The sequence below is a fragment of the Apodemus sylvaticus genome, chromosome 22, assembly GCF_947179515.1.
Source record: "Apodemus sylvaticus chromosome 22, mApoSyl1.1, whole genome shotgun sequence".
Taxonomy (NCBI): domain Eukaryota; kingdom Metazoa; phylum Chordata; class Mammalia; order Rodentia; family Muridae; genus Apodemus; species Apodemus sylvaticus.
The window spans coordinates 46943727-46961327 of record NC_067493.1 but is presented as its reverse complement, the minus strand read 5'-3'; the positions used below and the strand labels follow the sequence as shown (position 1 = coordinate 46961327).

General features: G+C 50.5%; 1 protein-coding gene across 1 annotated transcript; it reads left to right on the top strand.

Annotated features, from left to right (window-relative positions):
- The first annotated feature begins 1768 nt into the window (after positions 1–1768).
- Positions 1769–17349, top strand: Ppp1cc (protein phosphatase 1 catalytic subunit gamma). The gene is made up of 8 exons (XM_052167487.1): positions 1769–2073; positions 10620–10751; positions 11394–11624; positions 13973–14077; positions 14800–15023; positions 15216–15350; positions 16124–16184; positions 17060–17349. Exons 1-8 carry the CDS (start codon positions 2019–2021, stop codon positions 17128–17130), a joined length of 1014 nt encoding a protein of 337 aa, XP_052023447.1. The 5' UTR covers positions 1769–2018; the 3' UTR covers positions 17131–17349.
- Positions 17350–17601: the final 252 nt, after the last annotated feature.

Below are 17601 nucleotides of genomic sequence, written 5' to 3'. Positions count from 1 at the left end.
GGTCAGAGGAAGACCTGTGGTAGTTTTGCTCTCTTCCTCCATTAGGACGACGGAGTTGTTTAGACAGCCTCCCATGAAGAGACAACTTTGGCTCCTACCAGTAAGAGTGGTGAGTGTTTGCCTCCGTCTCCCCATCCCACTAAATGAATCTCCCGGGGAAAGGGGGAAAGAACGGCTGTCTTGCTCGACCTGCTCCACCTCGGACAGGCTAAATTCTTTCGTCATTAGTGAATCTGTCTTACGGTGTCCCCCGGAAGATACCCCGCCATGGAGTCCGAGATCCTGAAAAAATCCTGACAACTTTGATCTCCACAGATAGATATTCACAGCAGGGCTTGACATCCACCCCTGGGTGTCAAGATGCCTGCCTCGGGGTGACGAATGACCGAATGACCATTTGTGTAATGATGGGCAAAACAATAGCTTGGGACAGTGAATTGGTGAGTGGACAAAGTGGAGCAGAGAGGGCTGAGGGGAGCTGGGGAGGACCCGGAAGCCCGACTGCTGGGACCAGCAGCAGGAAAGGGGCACGGATCTAGACCGGAGCATCCCACATCATGCTGCGCCGGCGGCAGCCGTGGGAAGACAGAGTTTGTAGAAAATGAATCTCTCGATGGGGATGGGGAAAACACCTTACAAGGCACACTTGGAAAGGAATTCTCAGATCTCTCTTGCTTTGAGAACTATGAACTGGAGTGGGGGCTGGGGTAAACTTTGTAAACTCTGGGGTGCTCCTGGGAGAGAGAAATGGGTCAGGTGGGTGTACGTTTCTTCCATATGCAGCTAGCCTGCGAGGCGGCAGAGTTGGGGACCCCCCCCCCCATCAAGATATGTCCTTGGGAGGTCGAGGAAGCAAGCTAGAGGCAAGCAGCCGCTGAATGTGTCGAAGCCTGCGGCGCATAGCAGCCTCTAAAACCCGCATTCCTCCCGCGAAATGTGCAAATTCCCATTTTATCTCCTCCGGCGCACTCACTCGACCCAGCTCGGGCTCAATCCAGGGGAATCTCTCAGTTATTATATAACTTTCTGAGTTCAAGAAAGACAATTCAAAAGATAGGTAGCATCTCTTACAGAATTCTCCCAACCTCTAAAATGTAAAGTTGCAGACGCGCACACAAGAAGCACACACAAATTACTTTAATGTACCATTCACAAGAGATTAACATTTTTGGCTTATCTTGGGGGCTTCTTTTTTCCAAATATTGGATCTTAGATACTTTATTGCAGTACTATGAATCTTGCCGGTGCTGGGAATTGAACTCAAGGTCTCACACATACTAGACAAGCCTTCTTACCACGGAGCCGTTATCTAGCTCTTCTTGCTCACCAATAAGCCAGAATATTTGAATCCCCAACGCTCCAACCTCCTTCTCTTTATGATTCTCTCCACGGGGAACCCACCGCAGGTTGGTTCCAAGGGGTGACTCCCCGGCGGACTCCCACCCCGCCAGGTCGGCCGACTTCTGTCCCAAAGCAGCAGAGCCTGGAGGAGATGGTGACCCTCGCAGCGCGTAGCCGACCGTCAATGCACATCTGCAACTCGCGCGCGCCAACTTTGCAACTTCACTCTCCCGCCACGGGGGGTCTATTTCCCCCGCCCGTTTGGCGGAAGGATCCTGCGCGCGGTTGCGGTGTCGCTCAACCGTCTCTGCCCCGGCTCCACCCCCTGCGCTCCAAACCCCGCCCCTTCCCGCAGCCGGCCCCGCCCCCTCCCGCGTGCCCTATGGGCCCGTAAAGAAGTCCCGGCCCGGCCGCTGCACTCCCGCGCGCGCATCCGTGCGCCGCCCGAGGCTGGCCTGAGGAGTCGGCGGCCATTTTGTTCTTCTCGTGGTTCCAGTGGCGAGAGGAGGAGGAAGCCGGGAGCGGGGCGGCTGGGGGGGGGACCCGCCGCGGCTGCTGCTGCCACCGCCGCCGCCACCACCGCTCGTGGGGCTCGTGGCGTGAGGAAGGAGGACGAGTGAGACCCGGGCGCGAGCGGGCGGCGGCGCCGCTGCGGGAGGGTCGGCGGCGGGACGGCGATGGCGGATATCGATAAACTCAACATCGACAGTATCATCCAACGGCTGCTGGAAGGTGAGCGGCGCGCGGGCGGGTGGCGGGCTGGGCCGGTGGGGACCAGGCCCAATGGAGGTCGCTCTTTTCTCGGAAGCCGCTTGGATCTGGGGCGCGCACACAGCGCCTCCGGGCTTGGGGACCCCGTCTTTTTTTTTTTTTTTTTAAATCACCCCTCCTGCCCTTTCACGTTCTCATTATCTGGAGTCCAAGAACTCATCGGTGTGACTTGGCAGGGCGACGTCCCAGTGCGATGAGAGCCCGTCTCCTGCATTTTCCTCCCCCCTCAAAGCCATCCTTCCTCCAGCGCTCTTTTCCCCTTGAACGTGCATCTGCACACGGACCCAGCCTGGGTGACAGTGTGGCTCTCTGCTCATCAGATTGTTGTCCCGAGGACAGGGGGACGCTGCTGCGTTCAGCGAGCACCTGCCAGGTAGGTGCTGTTATCCTGGAAGTGTGTTTCGCAAGAGAAAACCTGCAAAGACCACGCCGGACCAAGGATACAGTTAACAATCAGGTTTCAAACCCCGGGTAGCCAGGACCTAGATGAAACCTGCCGCCTTTCACTGTTCACCCAGTAGGAACACGGGATGTCCAGTGGTTGAGTAAAGGTTAAAAAAAAATACAGCTTTCCTTTTGTCCGACTGGGGGGGGGGCCGCGAGCTCTGCAGTGGGGTCCTACTTTTGAGGTTCAAATTTTACATAGGTCTGGAACTTGCTCCTCACAAATCCCATAGCGGATCTGCCAAAGCTGAGGAGGAGATCCGATAACCTTCTTGATCTGGGCTCTTGACACTAGCTTGCTTTCCCTGCATTTTCCTAAAATACTGTTGGAGTGGTGGACAGCTGCCTAATTCTGGTGGTAGATGTTTTCAAGTAAGTTACTGAAAGAAAAGGAAAAAAAGTGACTTTTTTTTAAAAAATTGGGCCATTTCCCCCTCTTTAATGTTTTGTTTAGATAGGGTTTCTTGGCTTTGGTTTTTATTGAGACACAGTCTCTCCAATACTGGAGCTTCAAGTGTAGACCAGGCTAGCCTCAAACTCACAGATCCTCCCCCTCTGCCCCCAATTAAAGGCGTCTGTAGCACCCACCATGCCTCCTAGATACAGAGTCTCAGGAGCCAGAACTGGCCATAAACTTCTGACTCTTCTGCCTCTCTCTCACCTACTAGATTTTTATAGGCCACACTAAGCCTGACTTACTAATTTTTTCCTGTGGAATGTGTGTGGATGCATACAGACCAAAGCACACATGTGGAGGTTAGAGCGTAGTTGGGTATCTGTGGATTCTGGGGATCAACCGCAAGGCAGGCTTGCAAGGCAGATTTTTCTACTGACTAAATCATCTCACCAGCTTCCTTTCTCCCTCTTTAAAAAAATTTTTATTGTGTGTTTGTGTGTGCATGCATCATATGCATGTCTTATGCTTATGAATGTCTGAAAAGGGCATTTGGTCCTTGGGTTCTGGAGTTACAGATGGTCATGGGCTACCCCGTGTGGGTTCTAGAAATGGAACCCATATTATCTCCAAGAACAGCAAGTACTCCTAGCTGCTGAGCCATCATCACTTCAGCCCCCCCCAACCCCCCACTTTTTTAATGAGACAGTTTCATTATGTAGCCCAGGCTGGTCTCTATCTCAGCTATTCAGAGTGCTGGGGTTAAAAGCTTTTTCCACACCTGGCTTCCCATAGTTTCTTAATAGTTACTTTTTAAATTTAGTAGAGATTGGGTCTCAATCTGTAGCCCATGCTGGCTTGGATTTTCAGAGATCTGCTTGCCTCTGCCTCCTGAGTGCTGGCATTCAAAGCTGTACAATCATGTCTGAATGTAACAGAATAAGGTACTATGTAAATATATTATGAATAACTAGCTGTATAGTATATGTATTTGTTTCTTTTTTCTTTTTCTTTTTTTTCTTTTTCGAGACAGGGTTTCTCTGTGTATCCCTGGCTGTCCTGGAATTCTCTTTGTAGATCAAGCTTGCCTCAAACTCAGAAATCCGCCTGCCTCTGCCTCCTGAGTGCTAGGACTAAAGGTATGCGCCGCCACCACTGCCCGGCTTATATGTTTCTTACTTAGGGAAAGGCTTGACAGAAGCCACAGGATCTGCTCAGGTTGTGTATGCTTCTAATTCAGAGGATGCTGGGATCGCCTTCTTTATAATGCCTTCAAAACCTTTATCTCTAGAGATAGCTCAGCAGGTTTGGGCGCTTGCCCTTAATCCTGAAGACCTGATTGTTCCTCAGGACCCACGTGAGCTTCAGGAGACAAGCAGGCTCCTGCGGGTGGTCCTTCCCTCCCTCACAACCGCTCAAACTGCTGCACACAGGCTCATAATAAAATGGTATAAAAAGAACTAAGGGTTTAATTCTGAAAGGAGGAGATATGATTTGTTCCTTGATAAAGGTGTTTCTCCATATTGATAATTGATGCTTTTCAGTCAGAGCACCTTGCTAGCCCAACGCTCTGGAATGTGAGGCATGAGAATTCAGAAATTGTAGGGCAGACTGCTGGGCAGCGAGATCTTGGTGTATGTGGAATCCTTCCTTAAGATCTTCCAAGCTTGAGGGCTGAATGGACTAGTTGAGAAGGAGTCTTAAAAATAAAAGGTGATATCGAGCACACTTAATCTTGGAACTACAAGTTAGGCCAGCCTGGTCTATATACCAGATTCCACACCAGTCAACTATATGTAATAAAACCCTGTCACAGAAAGCCAAAACAAAAGCCAAGGTCTGGAGAGCCAATTTAGCCGTTAAGAGTGTCCATTACTCCTCCCAAGGATCCAAGCTCTGCTCCGAGCACTCATCCTACCTAGCTGGGTGCTGAGCGGTCAGACCCCTGCCTTCTGATGGCACATAGAGACACAGCTAACCCACACATACAGGATTACAAATACATTTTAACCTGGCCATGGCGACACATGCCATTAATCCCAGCACTGAGAAGAAGAGACAGCTTGATCTCTGAGTTGAAAGCCAGTCTGCCTTACAGAGTGAGTGCCAGGCCAACCAAGGCTACTGTGGTCCCTGGCGCCTAGGTGGAGTGAGGAGGTCAAGGCTAGCTTTTAGTACCTAATGAGTTCCTTAGGGGCCAGCCTCAACTACAGAGATTCTATCAGAGAGGAAGTTGAGTTGGTTCCTAAGCACTGCAGCTCTGCAGCACTCTGAAGGCAGTGGGTTTCCCTGTGTGGTCAGCCACACTGACTGAAGATCTGTGTGTTACTCTTAGCACAGTGTTAGCTACATGCTAGAGCAGAAAATAGACCAGCTGTGTGTGAACCTAGCACCCTGCTCTGCTGTTTTACTGGAAAGATGGGAATTGGGGTGCTAAAACCTCTAGTGTTTTTTTCCTTGAGTAGCAAGTTGTCTTAATTTCTTCACATGGCATTGTGCAAGAAGGATATTTGTGTAAAGGAAGGTCATTGCCAGAGTGCAAGGTGGAAGTGGCAGTGCTAACAGTGCTCCCAGTTTGCACCTCTGAAGACCTCCCATCCATTCTCTAAGGACTTGTGCATGCGGAATCTCAGGGCCCCTGCTAGAGTTTGCAGAACTGGGGTCCTAAATGAAAGATAGTGCGGGTGATGGGCTTGCTGGTCTGGAAGCAGGTCCTAAACTGAGTAGAGGACACACAGCAAGACTGTCATTACAGGGGCATCCTCCTCCCTCCCTCCCTCCCTCCCTCCCTCAGCACAGGCAGGTCTATGTCCCCATACTTCACCTGGCAGGCAGGGTAAGACCCTTTCCTGGATCTGTAGGTGTTTGAGTCTTAAAAAAATTCTCATTTGGGGCCGGGCAGTGATGGTGCATGAGGACAGTCAGGGCTATACAGAGAAACCCTGTCTGGAAAAAAAAAAATTCTAATTTGGGCAGAGCATGGGTGGCAAAGGGCTTTAATCCCAGGACTTTGGAGGCAGAGGCAGAGTGATGTCTGAGTTTGAGGCCAGCCTAAGCTACAGAGGGTCTTCCAGGACACACACAGAAACCATCTCCTTCCTCTCCAACCCCACCCCACCCCCAAAGACCCACTTTGGTAAGTATGACTCCCAGAGCCTTCACTGCCCCTTTGCTGTACAAGGCCAGGCTGGTGGTCAGTCCTAGGCAGGTGGGACACACAGGAGCCAGCCACCTCTCAGAGGAAAGCCAGGGGCTGGCCTGTGAGGTGCCCGCAGTGATTGGGGTGGGGTGGTCAGTGCACCTCAGTGTCGGAGGGAAAAGTGGCCTGTATGTCTCACTGCTTTGATTTATGCTGGGTCTTGTGGCACAACTCACAGCCTAAAACGAGGGGAAAAGGTCGGGAGGGAACTGCCGTGCTGCTGAGGAAGCCCCACAGGCCCACTGAAGTAAGGCAAATCCCATTTCCCTGAGCTAGATGTCTGAAGGAATCTTTGTCTTTAGCCTTGAGGTCACAATTGTGTCTGTCGGTGTGTGGAGGCAAGGTCCTGCCTTCTGATGATGTAACCCCTTGGGCTGGGGTTACTGACAGCGTTGTTTCTGAAGGGTCTGAGTAGTTTTAGGACTTAGAGGAAATAGAAACTCGAAGGGTCCAATGTGCAAGGCACTGATGCTGAGATGTCTTCCGCTGTGGGAAGACTTGGCGCTGCCCTCCAACTTCCTCTATAGCTGAGAATGACCTGTTATAGGTCATTGATCCTCCTGCCTCCCACTGCTGAGTGATAGACTGCAGGAGTGACAGTCCAGAGGCTGACTTGAAATGGGACACATCCTTGGGATATTTCCTGGTTGGAGCTTTTTTAGCTACATCCTGGTTGCCCATGTAGAGGAAATTAATGTCACCCTTAAAGTCCTGAGTGTGCATGACAGCAGAGTCCCCAGCCAGCTGGTGGGGCGGGGTGACACAGTGAGGTAGAGCCGTGTTCTTTTGCTGTTGGGAGGAAAGGGGCTGACAATGCAACAGTACTGACCTAGCAACAGTAAGAGTCACAGGATAAGGTTAGACAGACAGTAGGTCTTTGGTGTTAACTGTGGGAAAGTCATTCTGCTTGGCACTGAGAGCTAAAGCAGATCTTGCCAATTTGGCAGCCTTATGACATGCCCAGTCTCTGGGCATGTTTTGACCCCCACCCCTGACCCCTACCTTTTTTTTTTCCCCCATCTCTCTTGAGACAGGTTTTCTCTGTGTAGCCCTGGCTGTCCTGGAACTCTCTCCATAGACCAGGCTGGCCTCGAACTCCACCTGCCATAGGCAACAGGAAAGATGGATAGCGACTTCCTGCCTCGGTCCCAGTGACCAAGCCTGAGTGACAGTGGGGCTCCTTGGCAGGTGTTGCTAGCAGTGGAGAAAGTGTAATGTGGGGGGACAGCCTCGGTTGAAGAGAGGTCTGGGCAGTCCTGAAGGGTGAACAGATGTTGCCAGCTGTAGAATGTGCTGTGTCAGTGGATGCTACATAGATAGGGTGTTGTTGTTCAGCTAGAGCAGAGGGGTGAGGCTGCAAGAGGATCATGAATTTCAGGGTTAGCCTGGGCTGCATAAACCCAGTGTCAAAAACAGCTGGTTGTGGTGACGTACACCTTTAATCCTATTGAAGAGGCAAGCAGATCCCTGAGTTGAAGACTGGCCAGGGCTACATAGGAAGACCTTGTCTCAAAAATCCTTTAAAAAAAAAATTGGACTCAAACTGTCTGAAAATGGCAGTGGATGCTTTGAGACTAAGGAATATTAGCAACACCCAGCCGTCCTCAGTAGAACCCTGTGCGTATGTAACAAATCAAGCTTGTGGGCTGCACCAGGAGAAGCCAGATATGGAGATTCTCATCAGAGATACAAGAATGGGCCTCATCCCATTTCAAGTGAAAATTCCTGTTGAAACCAGCAGCTTACAGGAGTTCCCTTCTAACCAAAAATATGTCTCCTGCTGGGCAGGCCGCCCAGGCTTCTACAGTGAGGCAGGGATCCTCCGCGCTCCTCCCTGAGTGCTGCAAGCCTTTGTTGCTGTCCTGCCTTCCCTTGAAGACTTGCTACCTCCTCTCAACATCAGTCGTGCCTGCTTAGCCTAGGCTCCATGGCCCCAGAGGGGACTGGTGAGGGGCTCGGTGGGTAATGTGTGCTTCAGGAACCAGCACACGGTAGAAGAAGAGAGCCAACCCCAACCCCAGACAACTGAAGGGGAGGACTGGGAGGATCGTTTAGTCTGTAAAATTGCTGAGGAAACAAAGCCTGTACTTGACCCCACCAGAAGCTACTTTATTGGTTTGGTTTGGTTTGGTTTATTTGAATCGGGGGTTTCTCTCCGTAGCCCGGACTGTCTTGGAGTGCTCCCTGTAGACCAGGCTGTCCTGGAACTCCCAAGTGCTGGGATTAAAGGCATGTGCCACTACCACCAGGCTCAGAACCTATTTTCTAAGGCTAGTTACCCCAGTACTTGGGGAGGGAGAGGCAGGATCCCTGATGGTTCTCCAGTGTAGCCAGAGAATGAAGTGGAGCGAAGATAGCGTGCCCGTGATGCCGTTCCCAGCATGCGTCTTTGTCTTATACCCCAGTTAGATTTGAGGGGTCCGTTCCTGGCTGGCTTTCCTGTCCTGTCTCACGGGTTTTCCTGCTTCGAGGGCTCATCCTTTTCTTGTCTTTTCACTGAAAAAGCTAATGTTGCTTTGCACACCATTTCATTCCTGATGGATCACCTTGTTCCTTCGGAGAATCTGGGGGTGTTCCTGTCGGGACAGACTGAAGGCAGCTTCCCTGGGCGCTGGCTTCCACACACACGGGCACAGGGGCAGCTGCGCAGCCTTGAGTGGACTCTGCTCAGTACATAGCAGGCCCCCAGAGGAGTGCCATTGCCCTGCTGCTGCAGGCTCAAAGCTGTATGCCTGCACCCTTAGACTGCTGTTACCTAGCTGTCAGGATAAATGATTGACAACGCCTGCAGTTAAACAAAAGTGAAGCTAGTGAGATGAGTCAGGGTTAGGATTCTGCTAAAAGAAAGCTATTGACTGGTTTATGGTGGACAGATGCGGTCTTAAATGGGCTTCTTAGTCTGGCACCGGAAACTCCAGTGCCTACCTCATTAGTCTTCTGTACAGAAAAGCAGAGGCTCAGATTCTAGCACACTGAGAGTGATCAGCCCCCTGTGCCAACCAGACTTGCAGCAAGCAGGGCCTGTGGCAGCCCTTTCTTGAAGCTGCCACTTCAGAACTGGAGGTTCAGATCCTTGGCAGTTGGAGTTGTTCTTCAATGCATAATGATTATCTGATCTCTTGTAACCGGAATCCACACAGATGTCTCCACTGCTGTCACCCTAGCCTCCTGAGGAGAGTGGGCCGTGGCCAAACCTTACCAAGGCGGTGAACAGAGAGCTCTGGGCTCAGGAGTTGGCATGGCTGGTGCTGGGCTAGGAGTTGTTGTATTGGATGCCTGGGAGGCCCTTACCTTTACAAGCACTCCAAAATATTCATAAGGTACTGGTGTCATTTTAGATATAGATGACAGAGGACAACCTCAGGGCATGTCATTCATTCTTCAAGAGTGATTTGACCTTTTTTCCCCTCCTTCCCTTTTAGCTAGGATTTCTCACCGACTCAGCAGGTAGATTAGGCTGGCTAGTTGGCTTTCCAGATCTGTCTGTTTCAGTAGACATCCATCCCGCTCCAGCACCCAGATTCTAGATGTGTGCATTCAAGCCTGCCTCCCCACACCCCATGCCCTTTACTCTGAGTTCTGATGCTTGCCAGGCAATTGATTTTATCGACCGGACCATCTACCTAGCTTCTAGGGCATTTCTTTAAATGTATGTGTATGTATGGTACGTGTGTTAGTGTGTATGTCTGTCTGTCATTGGAGGCAGAAGGGGTATTAGATCCCCTAGAACTAGAGTTACGGTTGTGACATGACATGTGGCTGTTGGAGTGCGGCTGGGCTCTGCAGGAGCAGTTGGCGCTCTTAACCAGTGAGCCCTGCAGCATTTTGAGTGAGTTGCTGACAACACGCAGACCGCATGAAGTAGCTAGCAACCATGGAGCTGTACTTGGTCCTGGAGAATCATTGGTGGAAACATGTTCTGGGCATTTCTGAGGACAGACTTGGTGACATGACTGTGGCCTTTCCACTGTAAACTTCAGTTCATTCTAAAAGTAGAGAGGCCTGGAAGCAGAAGGTACTGTCTTGGTACAGGGTAGGAGTATGTCCTGGGGACTCTGACACATGCAGTTACTGGCAGGGTCAGGGCGACCTTGAAGACCGCGTCTGACAGTTTCAGATCCCAGTTGAGACTGTGCAGGCTGTCCAGAAGACTGACTTCTGTCACACTTAGCCAGCTGCTATCTAACAGGTGCTTATTGTGAGGGTGAAAAAAAATTTAAATAATATCACACCACTCCCCCCTTCTCAAGTTAACATTTTTTTTAAAGATTCATTTTTGTTATTTCTGTGTTCGGGTCTGGGCATTTGAGTGCAGGTGCCAGCCAAGGCCAGAAGCTACAGGCAGTGATTAGCTGCCTGCTGTGGGCGTGCCCGCTCCTAGCCACTGCTGTCCTGAGTTGAGCATTTCTCTGTGAGTCTGTGTCCTGACTGCTCTGTGAGGCTGTGTCCTGACTGCTGTTCTCTCCACAGTGAGAGGGTCCAAGCCAGGCAAGAATGTCCAGCTCCAGGAGAACGAGATCCGGGGACTGTGCCTGAAGTCTCGGGAGATCTTCCTCAGTCAGCCTATCCTTTTAGAACTTGAAGCACCACTCAAGATATGTGGTGAGTGTGGTGGTCCTTACTCAGCTGAGGGCACACTGAGGGCTCTTGATGTTCTCCAAGGGATGATGGTCATTGGTGGAGGGAGGGTGGCCTGGTCTAGTTCTGCTCACTCTGCTATAGGAGCAGGTGCCGCCATCCTCTAAAGTTGCACAGTCTAGGTGGGCACGCATTGCATATCTGACTTGGGATAAACCATACCTCTTTAGAGTGAGGTGGCCTTGGCTTTGACCTTGCAGAAGTTGAAAGTCAATGGCCAAGATGGGTGACTTGAATTCAAGTGTTGTGAGGGGACGTGTCTCACTGGACACTTATAAAGGATGTGCTGGCATAAGTCCCTGAGGCTGAGCTGGAGTCTCAGCGATCTAAGAGGGAACTGCAATACTGGGCAGGAAGCGGGTGAGACAAGATACTCTACCACAAATAAATTAATTAGCTGTATCTGGGGGGGGGGGAGCTCTGGACCTGTGCATTTAAATTTAACGTGGTCAATTGAACTAAATATGCTACTACATGGGACGTGAGTGTTGGCTGTGAACTTGTTAGAGGCCATTGTCGTATGAAATAAAGATTTGAGGGGTGTTCTGCCAAGGTTTTGTCCGTGCTGAGCTTAGCAGACCGTGACGCTGATGTCCTCTTCTCCAGGTGACATCCATGGGCAGTACTATGATTTGCTCCGTCTGTTTGAATATGGTGGCTTCCCTCCAGAGAGCAACTATTTGTTTCTCGGGGACTATGTGGACAGGGGCAAACAGTCACTTGAGACGATCTGCCTCTTGCTGGCCTACAAAATCAAGTATCCCGAGAACTTTTTTCTTCTCAGAGGGAACCATGAGTGTGCCAGCATCAATAGAATCTACGGATTTTATGATGAATGTAAGTACTCTGTGCCTGGAAGGAAGCGGGGCTGGAAGGCGGTGGGCGGAGGGGCTGGAAGACAGTAGGCGGCAGGCCTGTGAGAGTCGGAGCTGCAGCGGGCACCTGCTGGGTCCTGGTTTTAGGGAGTGCAGCCTGAACTGGGTGCTGATGGGGCACACGGCTCTGCTCCTAGTGCAGTGCCTAGAACCTGTTTCATCTGCTTTGCCTTTCACAGCTTTGACTAGACTGCTTCCATAGAGAGTATCTGTGGAGAGCATGTGGGTCAGTGGCGGCTTGTGAAATGAGAGCAGGGCCACAGTTGCAGGCAGCGCTTGTCCGCTCTGTCCGGCCTTGTATGTGAGTGGAGTCTTGCAGTGAAATGGTTTGTTTTTGAAATGTATGTTGTGGTTTTCTTGTAGTTCAGCTGTATTTAGGAAAGGGACAATAACTTTTGGACTATGCATAATGGGGAAAGAAATGCTTTAAAAACTACATTTTGATGTAGAGTCTATCTGTCTGTCTGTGGTGCTGAGGAGCAGGAGTGGACCCAGAGTGAAGTCGGCTCTCCACCTCAGCCAGGCCTGCCAGGCTGCGCCTTCTCAGCTATTGGCTTTGCTATTTGTTTGTTTAGGGTTTTCTGACACAGGGTTTCTGTGTAGCCCTGGCTATCCTGGAACTCACTCTGTGGACAAGGCTGGCCTTGAGATCTACCTCCCGCTGCCTCAGGGGTGCTGGGATTCCAGGCGTGCCACCCCACTGCCCCCACCCCCTTTCTTTTCTCATTTTTTAAATTTGTTTGTCTTTTATTTAAGAAGAGGGCATCATCATGTGAGCCACTGTGTGGTTAGTGGGAATTGAACTCGCACCTTTGAAAGAGCAGACAGCTCTTAACCGCTGGGCCATCTCTCCAGTCCCCAATTTTATTTTAATAGAACACTTTATATATTCTCTTATTTGGGGTTATCTCATTTTACTTCTTTTTCTTGAAATGTTGAGCAGAGCCTTGGCTCCAGTTGAGCTTCCAGACTGGGAGGGTGTGGCTAGGCGCCTACCCCACCCCACCCCACCCTAGATTGTCTAGAAGCTGCACTTTGAGCTTATCATTGATAAATGCTTCCAAAGCCTTAGAATTAGTGTGGGAACTGGCTTGGTGGAGGCTTTGTGTTTTCATACACATATAAAATGACAGGAGCTTTGAGACTGCTGTGCTGTCCTCTGGGCTCTTCCTGTCAGGAAAGGGTTGGGGCTGGGGTGGCAGGCGCTTAGGGGGTCCATTGGCTTAGCACGTGCTAGCTAAGGTGGTACACAAAGCAGCAGCTGCTGCTTAGCGCTGCCCATGTGGCCTAGACTGCTGCAGGGACCTGTGTAGTCAGCATGGAGTCTTCTCACCTCAGACACAGCCTTCATCCAGCCTCAGCTAAGGCGCTAGTGACTGTCCAGACATTGGGTCCAGCAGAGACTGAGGAGGGCCAGATGGCTTTGGAATGGAGTCAAGGCTTTGATGTTGTTACCACTAGCAATAGGTAATTGGAAGTGTTGGCTGTGTTCATTTAAGTTCCCAGAATTATCCAGGGAATCTGTGGCCTCTGCAGGGCTGAAATGCAAGCTTCTTGAGGGAAAGATCTGACTGCCAGCTGGTGGTGGTGGTTGGGCTGTCCAGCATCAAAGCATGGCTTAGGAAGGCTGTTGCTAGGCCCTGTGAACTCAGAGGAGTAGTCTAGGCCTTTAGATGCTCCTGCGTCCTCTAGTAAAGAAGACAGTCTTAGTGTAGTGACAAACACAACATACTGATACTTGAGTGTGGGATGGTCCAGGAGGCAGAGGCTCTCTAGTGCAGTCCTTGGCCAATGAAGAGAACTTGGTAGTTGTTAAGGCTTATGAATTGTGAATTCAAACCATAATTTTCATACTGTGCTTTTAAAGGGGACACTCTGACACCCTGTTAGCCTCAGTGCTCAAGGGAGGAGTGTATTGAGTACAGACTGTTAGGACTGAGCACCAGATGTGTCTGGATTGAGTTCTCTGCATGCCCAGAGCTCCTGGGCCTCCTGAAGTCGGAAAGGGGCTTCTGTCTGGTTGCAGCAAGTTTGAGAGCTCAGGTACCTGAAGGAAGAAAGCATATGAGGATTTGGTGGCCTTCAGAAGTGGAAGTTCCCTCAAAGTCAAGAAAACACACGAGGCTTTAAATAGAATGGGTACTGCCCACTAATTGGCAGACTGGGTGTACCCCTGTCTAGAACTCTGTTGGGACATATTTTGGGAGCTTCTAGATGAGTGCTGCACCCCAGCCCCTGAGGCTGTAGGGCCTGTAGGTACCCGCATGTTTCAGATGAAGACTAGCAGGGTGACCGTCTGCGTTCTCACAGGTAAAAGAAGATACAACATTAAGCTGTGGAAAACGTTCACAGACTGTTTTAACTGCTTACCGATAGCAGCCATCGTGGACGAGAAGATATTCTGCTGTCATGGAGGTATGTGGCTCCTTCACCCAGGCGGCCACCGCCTCTTCTGAAAAGTCAACTGGGCACGATGGCCCTGGCCAGGCCACTGTACCGTGGCTCCTTCACAGTGACATAGCCCGGTTGTGCGGGTCAGGTGTGAGGGAAGCAGGGCTTAGAATGCCGTTTAAATCCCAAATGAGCCCGAGTGGCGTCCCCTCAGCCTTGTGCTCGCCTGACCTGTGACCCGGCTCCTTCCAAGAGCTTTGCTTTGCTCCGTGGGTGCCATGTGTGAGGTGTAATAAAGAAATTGCAAAGGTATGGGGGCTTGGGGGTGAGATGCTGTCCAAACCCACATAGTGTATTGAGCTGTAGTCTACGCCATGCCATCATGCATTGGGTACATTGTCTGTTCAGTGACATTTGAGTCCAGAGGGAGCTGCCTCCCAGCTGAGCATTGTTGTCCCTGTGCCCGGCCACTGCACCTGGTGATGGTGGCGCCTGCTCTGCTCACCTTGCTGCCGTCTATTGGGACAAGTGTAGATGTGGTGGTTGGGTGTCGCAGGGCTCTGTTGAGGTGACTGTCTCTGCCCTGCACATCTGTCAACAGCAGTATAGTACATTTCCTGCATTGGCTTCCCCAACACCCCGTAAAAGCCCAGGTTTCTCTGCACAGGAGGAGTGCCCGCCCGGGGGTGCTCTTGCCTTCAGAGGGGGTGCTCTTGCCTTCAGGGGTTTCCTTTCTCATCGACTAGGTTTATCACCAGATCTTCAATCTATGGAGCAGATTCGGCGAATTATGAGACCAACTGATGTACCAGATCAAGGTCTTCTTTGTGATCTTTTGTGGTCTGACCCCGATAAAGATGTCTTAGGCTGGGGTGAAAATGACAGAGGCGTGTCCTTCACATTTGGTGCAGAAGTGGTTGCAAAATTTCTCCATAAGCATGATTTGGATCTTATATGTAGAGCCCATCAGGTATTGATTTTGAATTTTACATGTACACTTAGAGCATGTGTGTGAGCAGATTCTCCTTGTTGATTTTGGTGGGTAGGTATGGCTTGCCACACAGTGTGCCTCTGGGGGGAGCGGCAGGAGCCGAGCTCAGTGGGGAAGGAAACAGCGGCTTAGGCCCCGCCCCGCGCTCACACTGACACTGTCTCTCCACAGGTGGTTGAAGATGGGTATGAGTTTTTTGCAAAGAGGCAGTTAGTCACTCTGTTTTCTGCACCCAACTACTGTGGCGAGTTTGACAATGCAGGCGCCATGATGAGCGTAGACGAGACCCTCATGTGCTCCTTCCAGGTGAGACAGCCGCTCTGCTGACCTCCTGAAGAAAATACTAAAGCTCTTCCCCAGTGTTGACTTTAAGTGTAGTTGAAAAGTGGGTGAAAACAAGCGAAGTGTTACAGTATCACAGTCAGTGAGTGGAAGGAGTGGGGGTGGCCTTGAATTCACTTGTCTCTGCCTTCCAAGGGCCAACATGTACGACGTGTGCAATGATACCATCTCCTGTGTTGGCCTCTTCTCACATTTCTTTTATTCTTTTTCTTTTTTTTCTTTTTGCTTGTTTTTTTCGAGACAGGAGATTTCTCTGTATAGCCCTGGCTGTCCTGGAACTCACTCTGTAGACCAGGCTGGCCTTGAACTCAGAAATCTGCCTGCCTCTGCCTCTCGAGTGCAGGGATTAAAGGCTGGCCGCAGGTTCTCACACTTCCTCCCTACAGTGGGCTTGATCCATTTCAAGCTCACACAATTGTAAACGTTAGTGTAGCTGTGGAAGCCCGAGGCAGGCCTTAGTGCTCCACAGGCTGCAGACAGCAGTGCTTCCCACAGAGCTTCAAGGGTGTGGGAAAATCTAGGCCAGAGTTTGTCACTTTGCCCAGGCAGAAACTGTTTTTGCCAAATCCTGTATTCTGGCTGTGTGTGTATCCTGCCATATGTCCACCACAGTGCTTGCGAACCAGTTGGGTCTGTGTTGTTACAGAGGGGTTTTCAGAACTTTGGGGGTGGCTTGGGCAGCAGGACAGCTGGTCCAGGTGTGGCTCTTAAGGTTCTTGTCTCTTTCCTCTTCACAGATTTTAAAGCCTGCAGAGAAAAAGAAGCCCAACGCCACGAGACCTGTCACACCGCCACGGGGTATGATCACAAAGCAGGCAAAGAAATAGCTGTCACTTGACACTGCCTGGTTGGGACTTGTAACATAGCGTACATAACCTTCCTTTTTAAACTGTGACGTGCTGGTCAGCTTGCCCCGGTAGACCTGTCCTGTCGGGCCCTCCTCCGTTTCCGTTTCCATTTCCATTACTGCTGCCACTTGCTGGTTATAGCAGCAAGTGAAGCACTTCCTTCTCAAGAATGCCTTTTGTTTTGTTTTGTTTTTAACCTCCATTCCCATTGCGGACAACTCTGATGATGGTGTTAAGCTGTACACCCTGACAGTTTATCCTGTCCGAGGAGAAAGTGTACAATTGATCTTTTTTTTTAATTTAGTATAAATCATGAATAATGTAAATGCTTGTTTTCTTTAGGACAAAGAGAGCCCTAGGGTGCGTGAGTCTGTACATGTATTGTCATAAATGCATTCTGTTGATACAAACCACTGTGAACAATTTTTTTTTCAAGTTTGTTTGAAAGGGACTGCTTTCCCGCACTGTCTTGTCATGTACAAACTAGTGTCTGCAGTTGTGGCCGCGGGGCTGACCTGCCGCCCGCCCTGCCAGACTCTCTGAAGCACACCCCTCCCCCGCACACCTGACGACAATTAAAGCCATTCTCTTCCATGTCTGTGATTCCTTCCTAAAGCCAAAGTTTCTGTTGGACTGTATTGGCACGCCCTGGACATGAGGTGGCCAGGGCCCCGAGGCTGCGTGCACAGGCCGCCTCCGTGGGGACTCAAGCAGGTTATTTTAACTAGCAATAGTGGTATAGTGCTGGGTAAGCTCTTAATGATGGAAGTTAATGACACGTGTACAGTTCCCATATAGTCTATTCACTGAGTAATCTTTTTACAGTTGGATCAGGCCTGAACCCGTCCATTCAGAAAGCTTCAAATTATAGAAACAACACTGTCCTATACGAGTGACCGATAATGCTTTCTTTGGCTACATTCTTTATTCTGCGGTGACATTGAGGCTTATAAATCAAAAGGAACTAACTTGCCGTCCACCGGTTTATACAGAACTTACAGTATCTATGACTTTTTTAAACTACGACCTGTTAAATGAACCTGTTTCCACAGATGCCCGTGTACAATGCCATGTGCTGAGAATGATTTCAGACTTATTAAATGCAAGCTTGTTAACCTGTCCGTGTCTGTCTGTCTGTCAGCAGCGTCCCCACTGAGTCCGTTTCTGCCTTTCCATATGCAGTCAGTTTGGGAGGGGCCGGGCTCTTGGCTGTGTGGCTGGAGGGGGAGTATGGAGGGGCCGTCTCCCCCGGAGACCCCTTTCTTGCTGTCTTAGTCGATTAAAGCTGGTGATGAATTGAGAGGAAGCCACTTGCCATTCATAGACCTTCTGGGGAAAGGCCAGGTAAGAAGGCAGGTTTGCTGCTG

Coding starts and splice junctions, on each gene's coding strand:
- Ppp1cc (XM_052167487.1), top strand. CDS start 2,019: ATGGCGGATATCGATAAACTCAACATCGACAGTATCATCCAACGGCTG. Junction 2,074..10,619: donor CATCCAACGGCTGCTGGAAG/GTGAGCGGCGCG, acceptor TTCTCTCCACAG/TGAGAGGGTCCAAGCCAGGC. Junction 15,024..15,215: donor TTATATGTAGAGCCCATCAG/GTATTGATTTTG, acceptor GTCTCTCCACAG/GTGGTTGAAGATGGGTATGA.